General features: G+C 43.7%; 1 protein-coding gene across 1 annotated transcript in view; it reads left to right on the top strand.

Annotated features, from left to right (window-relative positions):
• Smu1 (SMU1 DNA replication regulator and spliceosomal factor) overlaps positions 1-9,415 on the top strand; it is a 21,525-nt gene that overhangs the window by 7,834 nt on the left and 4,276 nt on the right. The window contains exons 6-9 of the mRNA XM_021222088.1: positions 1,998-2,117; positions 5,444-5,560; positions 6,700-6,827; positions 7,250-7,376. Coding sequence (XP_021077747.1) covers positions 1,998-2,117; positions 5,444-5,560; positions 6,700-6,827; positions 7,250-7,376 — 492 coding nt within the window. The remainder of the gene's footprint in view (positions 1-1,997; positions 2,118-5,443; positions 5,561-6,699; positions 6,828-7,249; positions 7,377-9,415) is intronic.

Genomic DNA, 9,415 nt, shown 5'->3' with positions numbered 1-9,415 from the left:
CCTGGCTGTCCTGGAACTCACTCTGTAGACCAGGCTGGCCTCGAACTCAGAAATCCACCTCTCTCTGCCTCCCGAGTGCTGGGATTAAAGGCGTGTGCCTCCACCGCCCAGCTGGATATTCTTTAACTGTGATTTTAGCATTTTGGATTTGTCTTTTCTTCACTGTGTATTCTAACTTGCATATGGTATTTTTGGGTGGTAACTTTATTTACTTTGGTGTCATTATGTTGATGCCACTGGGCTAGAATTTTTATGGCATGGGGATGCCAAGTTTGCAGTGAAAATGTAACTAGACATGATGGTGCATTCCTAGTAAATTTGCAGGCTGAGGCAGGAAGACTCAAGTTCAAGGCCTGCCTCAGCCCTAGACTCAGTTCAAGTTCAGTGTGGGCTACTTACTGAGACCTAGTCTCAAGATAAAAAGGAGGGCTGGCAATGTAGTTGAGTAGTAGAGCACCTGCTGGGTATGTATGGACCCTGGGTCTGTGCCCCAGCACTAAAAACAAAAAGGAAAGGAGAAGCCCATGGTAGTCTTTCCTTGCCATCTGTCCACTGTCCTGGCTCCCCTGACGTTGGAATGTTGTCACTGCCAGTGCTTGACAGCACTTAGCAAGCAATAGCTTGTCTAATAATTAGTCCTAGGCTTTTATTTTCCCTAAAGATTTATTTTTTAAACTTTATGTGTGTGGGTGTTTTGTGTGCATGTTTATATCTGTGCACCACATGCATGCCTCCTGCTCATAGAGGCCAGAAGAGGGCACTGGATCCTTTGGAATTGCAGTTACAGATGATTGTGAGGTGCCTTGTGGGTAGTGGGATTTGACTCTAGGGCCTATGCAGGAGCAGCCAGTACTCTTAACTGCTAAGCCATTTCTCCAGCCTCTAGCCCAAACTGATGAGCTACATAGTATCGTATGATTCAGTAAAGGTTGTGCAATAGTGATGGAAATCTTTTTTTTTTAAGATTTATTTATTTTATGTATATGAGTACACTATAGCTGCACGGATAGTTGTGAGTCTTCATCTGGTTGTTGGGAATTGATTAGGACCTCTGCTCGCTCTAGTCCACCCCGCTCACTCAGTCCCAGCCCCTTATTTATTATTATACATAAGTACACTGTAGCTGTCTTCAGACACACCAGAAGGAGGGCATCAGATCTCATTACAGCTGGTTGTGAGCCACCATGTGGTTGCTGGGATTTGAACTCAGGACCTTCAGAAGAGCAGTTAGTGCTCTTACCCTCTAAGCCATCTCACTTGCCCCAGTGATGGAAATCTTATTTACAGTACTCTTATTTTGAAAATGAGTCCTCCATCCCTTCCATCCAGATCCACAGCAGAAACATATTAAGCCATGCTAATTTGTGACTAAAAAGCCATTTTAATAGTTGATTCTGGCAGGAGGTTATTGTTTGAACCAACTGAAGTATTGGTTCTATACCTCATGAAAATTAGAGTATTTTTTTCAGGTAGGTGTAGGTGATGAATGCTTGTAATCCCAGCACTCACGGGTACTGAGGGAAGGATGACGTCAGGTGTGAGGACAGTGTGGGCTGTGTATTGAGTTCTTGGCCAGCTTAGGCGGCATAGTGAAATCATCTGTCAAAGAGCTAAACAAAGTTGTCTCCCCTATTTTCTTTGGAAATAATTGCATTAAAACAGCATTGAGCTGGGCGTGGTGGCGCACGCCTTTAATCCCAGCACTCGGGAGGCAGAGAGAGGTGGATTTCTGAGTTCGAGGCCAGCCTGGTCTACAGAGTGAGTTCCAGGACAGCCAGGGCTATACAGAGAAACCCTGTCTTGAAAAACGAAAAAAGAAAAACCGGCATTGAGATGTAAAACTGGTCAGGGTCAGGTGTAGACATGCCCTCCAGTAATCCATATGTGGCACCTCTAGTTATAAGCAAGGGTATGGCTTTGCAAAAGGTTATTATAATGGGGATTGATTTAAGATGATTACATAAAAATTCATGTCTTCACTATTTCCCTCGGAACAGTTTGGACAGAAGTCCCACGTGGAGTGTGCTCGGTTCTCTCCAGATGGTCAGTATCTGGTCACTGGCTCTGTTGATGGATTTATTGAGGTGTGGAACTTCACTACTGGGAAAATCCGGAAGGTAAAGTATTTTATTTTATTTATTTATTTTTATTTTTTTGATTTTTCGAGATAGGGTTTCTCTATGTAGCCCTGGCTGTCCTGGAACTCACTTTGTAGACCAGGCTGGCCTCGAACTCAGAAATCCACCTGCCTCTGCTGCCTTCTGCCTCCTGAGTGTTGAATTTTTGTTAAGGGAAAATATTATCTGTTCTTTTCATTGATTTGTATAAAAATTGAAAACAGTTTTTGTAAACTTTATTTTGAATAAATAACATGTCTATCTAGAGTTGAGAAAGTGTCCTGAGGTCTTTAAAGTGTGACTTGAGATAGTCAGAGCTCTTCCTTTGTTGTGCCATGATTACCCTATGTCTTGGCTTTCCAGCAGTGTTCTGTGTGTGCTAGCAGTTACTCATGTGTCTTCTTAGAGATGGTACACAGATAGCGGCATGCATGCCATGTAGTGTATTTTGCCCCTTACTTTCCTCTTTTTAGTGTTTTTAAAATAATTGCTGAATTACACTGGATTGTATAAAATGAATCATGAGTCCCTTTAAGATTGTTGCCAGTCTCACCTAATTGTAACTCTAATGGTTACTGAGTTCTACACACCCCATGCATGTATACATATGTGAGTTAGTGTGTGCAGGTGCATGTGTACATATGTGTGCTTATGTGGAGGCCAGAGCACAGCCTTGGGTGTTGGCTCAAGTGCTGCCCACTTTGTTTTTTGACATAGGATCTCTTCCTGGTGTGGAACTCCTCAGATAGGTTAGCCTGGATGGGCGGCTGGGTCAGTCTTATCTGCTTTCCTAGCTCAGGGTTACAAATGTACACCATGCCTTTTTTTTTTATTTCTTTCCACATGAATTTTGGGGTTTGAATTTAGGTCTTTATGCTTGTGAGACAACAGCTCCCCAGCACAGTTGTCCCTTTCCCCCCTTTCCCCCCTCTCCCCCCTTTCCCCCCTTTCTCCCCTTTCCCCTCTTTTCCCCTTTCCTTTCTTTTTTTTCCAATGGATTTGTAGGGACTCTTTCTATTTTAAGGAAATGAAAATACACACCACAGGGGCTGGAGAAATGCAGTGTGAACCCTCGAGTTCAGACCCCAGACCCTGAACTGTAGGGTGGGTGCTTTGGCAGCCGCCTGTAAGTCCAGTCTTTGTAAAGAGGAGACACCATCCTGGAGCCAGTCTGCCTAACCACACCACTCATTTTTTTTTTTGGGGGGGGGGGTGTTAAGACAGGGTTTCTCTGTGTAGCCCTGGCTGTCCTGGAACTCACTCTGTAGGCCAGGCTGGCCTCGAACTCAGAAATCCACCTGCCTCTGCCTCCCGAGTTCTGGGATTAAAGGCGTGTGCCTCCACCGCCCAGCTTAGTCAGGGTTTCTATTCCTGCACAAACACCATGACCAAGAAGCAGTTGGGGAGGAAAAGGTTTATTTGGCTTACGTTTCCACATTGCTGTTCATCACTGAAAGAAGTCAGGACTGGAACTCAAGCAGGTCAGGGAGCAGGAGCTGATGCAGAGCCCATGGAGGGATGTTCTTTACTGGCTTGCCTCCCCTGGCTTGCTCAGCCTGCTCTCTTATAGAACCAAGACTACCAGCCCAGAGATGGTACCACCCACAATGGGCCCTCCCCTCTTGATCACTAATTGAGAAAATGCCCTGCAGCTGGATCTCATGGAGGCATTTCCCCAACTAAAGCTCCTTTCTCTGTGATAACTCCAACTGTGTCAAGTTGACACAAAATTAGCCAGTACAGTGTCAGATCTCATTACTATGGATGGTTGTGAGCTACCATGTGGTTGTTGGATTTTGAACTCAAGACCTTTGGAAGAGCAGTCAGTGCTCTTAACTGCTGAGCCATCTCTCCAGCCCTTTATTCATTAATTTAAGTGTAACTTTTATTACTGAGTACTAAATTTCGATCCATAAATAGTGATTTTTTTTTTTTTAAATTGCATCTATTCTTTGCTTATGGGTACTTGTGTCTGTAGTTCCTGTATTGAAGTGGGTGGGCAACTTGTGGGGGTTGGTTTCCTACTGATACTGTGTGGGTCTCAGAAATTAAACTTTTAGAAATAGATTTCTGTGCTGGCTAGTTTTTAATGTCAACTTTACAGAAGACAGAGTCATTTGAGAGGAAGGAATCTTAATTGAGAAAAACCCATGTACTAGGGTTGTGGGCAAGCATGTATGGCATTTCTTAGTGACTGATGTGGGAGGACCTAGCCATTGTGGGTCCCACTTCCACAACCTCTGAGCCCTCTCTACCTCCCTACTTCCCTCCCACCACTGGTGGTCCTGGGTGCTATAAAAAGTAGGCTGAGCAAGCTCACAAGCTCAGCAGGAGGGTGTGGGGGTGTAATTAGCAGATTTGTCCAGGGTCTCTGCCTCAGCTCCTGCCCCCAGGCTCCTGCCCTGCTTGAGTCCCCGCCCTCTCTTCCCTTAGTGAAGGACTGTCACCTTGATGTGTAAGATGAACTAAGTCCTTTGCTCCCTCAGTTGCTTTTGGCCATGGTATTTATCACAGCAGTAGACACTAAGCCTTTTTACCTACTGAGCCCATCTTGCCAGCCCAGTATGGATTTTATGGGTGATTTACACATTTTGTATGTTTGGCTTGAAAAATATTAAGTACTTTGTGGAGTTGATCCTCTCTTTCCACCTTTACATGAGTCCCAGAGGTCACCTCAGGAGGCCAGGCTTGTGTGGCAAATGTCTTTACCAGCTAAGTCATCTTTCTGGCCCTTTTATTTAAACCATGAACAATCTCATTTTATAATAAGAAAAATCATAGCTTCACTTTCCATGTGTAATAATAACATGCCTCTAATCCCAGAACTTCCATGCCTCAAAATTACAAAATGAGTACAAAGAAAAAGTGAAGCAAACTTTCATTGCAACAGTGATAGATGATAGATGACACATCAGGCTCAGATATGTCAACAGGTGACTTTAGGAATGGGAGCTGACTGTTTGAGACACACGTTTCTTTACTTTCTTATATTGTCCCCTAAAGAATCAAATTCAGATTCACTAAAGACAGAAAGTGTGAAACTGGAGAGCCATTCCACAGGATCAGTGAGTCACCCGAGGCTCTGGTGTGTGCCCATACCCACCTTGTGTTAGTACTTTCTACAGTGTCATCTGAATTGTGTAGTTATTTATCCCTAGTTCTTCCAGTTGTTTGTAAGGAAGCTGTACATGGCACTGCTGTTTGCTTTGGAATTTGGATAGAAACAATCTAGCATCCTGTCAATTTCAAGAGTTCTTCTTGGGGCCACTGGGGCATTGGCTTGGTTTTGCGTTACTTTAACAACTGTTAATCATCACTTACTTTAGGATCTTAAGTACCAGGCCCAGGATAACTTCATGATGATGGATGATGCTGTCCTCTGCATGTGTTTCAGCAGAGATACTGAAATGTTAGCAACTGGGGCCCAAGATGGAAAGATCAAGGTATGGATCAGTGCCAAGAGTGCTTGCTTTTAGCATTTTTAAGTTTTTGTTTTGTTTGCTTATTTATTTTGGTTTATTGAGAACAGGTTTCTCTGTATAGCCTTGGCTGTCCTGGAACTCTGTAGAACTTGATGGCCTTGTACTGCCTGCCTCTGCCTCCCGAGTGCTGGGATTAAAGGTGTGTGCCACAACCATCTAGCTGTTTTCAAGTTTTTTAATAGTGTGGTACACATGACATTCATTATCCAAATAGCTCCTATTGAGCATCAACCTGATGCTAATTTCTTTTTCTTGTTCAATTTTACTAATAATTCTGTCTGGGATGGTCTGTCTACATGTTAAAGTCATACAGTTGGTAAATTACAGATCTAGCACTTCAGTGCAAATCTGTACATGTCTGTTTAGGTTGTAGCTCATTGTCTGTAATATATTACATGTTGATATATATATTTTAAGGGAATGATGTACAGCTAATCTAGCTCTGGCTTGTTTATTAGTTGCTGGTTATGGATTTGGGGCTAGTTGACTATGCAGATGGTCACTGCTTAATGGATGTAGCTACTGTTTTTGTTTTTGTTTTTTATTATTGTTTGGGACTGAACTCAGGGCCTTGTGAATGTTAGATACTCTTGTTTTTTGTTTGTTTTTAAAGGCTTGTTTGTCTTTGTTTTTAGAATTTATTTTATATGTGTGAGTGCTTTGTCTGCCTGTGTATATGTACACCGTGTGTGCATGTTACCTGAGGAGGTCAATAAAGGGCATCAGTTCCCTGGAACTGAACTTGCAGGCAGTTCTGAGCTGCCATGTGCTGTTGGGAATTGAACAAGGTCCACTACAAAAGCAGCAAGTGCTCTTAAGTACCGAGTCATCTCTCCAGGTCACCACTAAGGTGGTTTTTGGTGTTTTGTGTGGATGGGGCGGGGTTGTTGTTGTTTTTAAAATTTCTAGCCTTGAATCTTTATTTTAAGGATTTCTAAGAACAGAGATGTAAGCTTCAGGAGATTTTGTATCATTCCCTTTCTGCCTTAGGCATGAACTGTTGGCATGCAGCTTGATGCTGCCTTGGTCTATTATATTACACCGTGTGGTGAACTGTATCTTCTAACACTTCATTCCCATGTTTTATTTTCTTCATAAAGGTTTGGAAGATTCAGAGTGGACAGTGTTTGAGGAGATTCGAAAGGGCACACAGTAAAGGTGTCACCTGCCTAAGCTTTTCCAAGGACAGCAGTCAGATCCTCAGTGCTTCTTTTGACCAGACAATACGGTAAGAGGAATCCCTGAACTGTCTTCCTGAAGATTGGTAAATAGATCAAGGCCCCCGAGAGAAGAAGTTCCAGTGTGTCTTTACGATGTTTCCAGGACAGGGTAATACAGATAGCAAGGGTATGTGAGGCTCATTGTCTCTAGTTCAGGTGGCACAGCACTGTTCTGTTTGAGTTTGTATCCAGAAGAGATTTGAAAGGGTGGAATAACAGTGTTTCATGTTTCTTAGTGTGTGGTGTGTGAAGGTAGGTGTGGGGGTGGAGGCTTGGACTCTCAGCCCTTGGAAGGCAGAGACAAATAGACCATGAATCCTAAGCCAGCTTGAACTCCCTAGTGAAACTTTATAATTCATCTAAAATGCAGTCAACACTTTGCTTCCAGAAATAACATACTGGATATTATTTTTTTACTTTTATTTGATAGAATTCATGGTTTAAAATCTGGAAAAACACTGAAGGAATTTCGAGGTCATTCCTCCTTTGTTAATGAAGCAACGTTTACACAAGATGGACATTACATTATCAGTGCATCCTCTGATGGCACTGTGAAGGTGACATATTACCCTCCAATCATTTTGGGCTGTCTGCCAAGTGTTCTGTTTTAAGAAGGTATTGTTGGTAAGGGTGGTGGTGATGCAGCATGTGAGTTCCTTATTGGTCTGTATGGTTTGCAGTCCTAGAACCTCTAACTCGTAGAACCCAAGCTTTATCATAGAGGGAAAGAGTTCCTCTGAACTCAGTGATGCTTCCATCATAGATACGGGCAGTGGTTCAGTCGTCCCATAGCTATACGCCAGTGCTTAGAATCAAATTCAAAAGTCTTGGTGACCAAGGAAATCCCTGTGTCTTGTGTTTCTCCCCAAGTTTAGGGCTTTCCTTATATTTGAAGAGGAGTAGGGGAAAGAGAGCGCAGAAGTGTAGTGAGAGCCATCTGTAACCTTGGTCCTTTCCACCCACGCCCAGGTTCACAACATAATGCCTCTGAGACTTCTTATACATGAATAAATGCCTAGGCCAACAGGCTTGGCTCTGTCCCCCAACTCGCTCATAATTATCTATTTATTCTAAGTCATGCTGTGTGGCTGGTTACCTGGTCCTTGGTTTCAAGCAACTGTCTTCTGTGTCTAGGGTGAATCTTCCATGCCTATTTCCCGGAATCCTTTCTCTCTGCTGGATGGCCTACCTTCTAGTCATGCATCAGCTCATTGGCCATAGGCTTTTTATTGACAGTTGAAGCTTCCATACATTGCACAAGAGACTATCTCTACACAGAAATAATAACCTCCCAGCAGGGACTGGAGAGATGGCTCAGTGGTTAAGAGCACTGACTGCTCTTTTGAAGGTCCTGAGTTCAAACCCCAGCAACCACATTGTGGCTCACAACCATCTATAATGAGATCTGACTCCCTCTTCTGGTGCGTCTGAAGACAGCTACAGTGTACTTATGTATAATAAGTCTTTGAAGAGAAAAAAAAAGAACCTCCCAGCAGTTGTGAATCTGAGGCAGTCCTGCCACATGTTCAGTGCCAGCCTCGTCTGTGTGAGACCTTGTTTTCAAAAAACAAGGGTCCAGGTGGTGGTAGCACATGCCTTTAATCCCAGCACTTGGAGGCAGAGGCAGGGGGATTGATCTCTGAGCTCGAGGCCAGCATGGTCTACAGAGCTAGTTCCAGGACAGTTGATTACACAGAGAAACCTTGTCTTGAAAAACAAAACAAAGCAAAACTAATCAAGGGGTGGGAGAGACTGCTCAGTGAATAAGAGTGCCTGCTGCTCTTGAAGAAGACTCCTGTCAGTCAGTTCCCAGCACTTACATGGTGGCTCTTAAACATCTATGACTCTAGTTCCAGTTGGTTCAGTTCTCTCTTTGGTCTCTGGCACTGGATGCGCATGGTGTGCATCCCATAAAGGCAAGTGATACACTTGAATCCATAAGTAAAAATACATGAGCTCAGAACTTTCAAATACCCTTTGCCTGGCATATCTCAACTGAGATATTTGGTCTTTCTTCAGTACCTTAAAGGTTTGCTTATTTCAGAGGCTGGAGAAAAAGGCTCAGTGATTAGGAGCATTTCCTGCTTTTCCAGAGAGCCAAGGGTTCGATCCTTGCACCCATGCTCTAGAATAGCCTGGGAAGGAAAGGAAGAAAGAATTACCCAGAAACTGAGGATATGGCTCAGTAAAGTGCTTGCTAGGCAAACATGAGGACTTAGGTTTGATTTCCAGCACCCACATAATAGCTGGGTGCCAGTCATCCCAGAACTGGGAAGGAGACAGCACAATCCCTGGAGCTTTCCAAACAGACGGTTCATCTGAATCTTTCAATCCAAGTTCAGTGAGAGATCCTGTCTCAGCTTACAACTGTGTCTTCAGTTGCAGGGCATCAGGTGCCCTTCTGGCCGCCTCAGGGACCTGCCTATATATGTCCTTTGCTTACACAGACACTTTATTTATTTTCTTTCTTACTTATTGGTGTTTTGAGACAGCCTCACTCTGTAGGTCTGGCTGTCCTGAATGACCAGGCTGCCGTAAGTAGACCAGGCTGGCTTTGAACTCATAAGAGATCTGCCCACCTCACCTCTCCCCCCCC

This window comes from Mus pahari, chromosome 22 (assembly GCF_900095145.1).
Source record: "Mus pahari chromosome 22, PAHARI_EIJ_v1.1, whole genome shotgun sequence".
In the NCBI taxonomy this organism is placed as follows: domain Eukaryota; kingdom Metazoa; phylum Chordata; class Mammalia; order Rodentia; family Muridae; genus Mus; species Mus pahari.
This window is presented reverse-complemented; position numbering and strand designations above follow the sequence as displayed.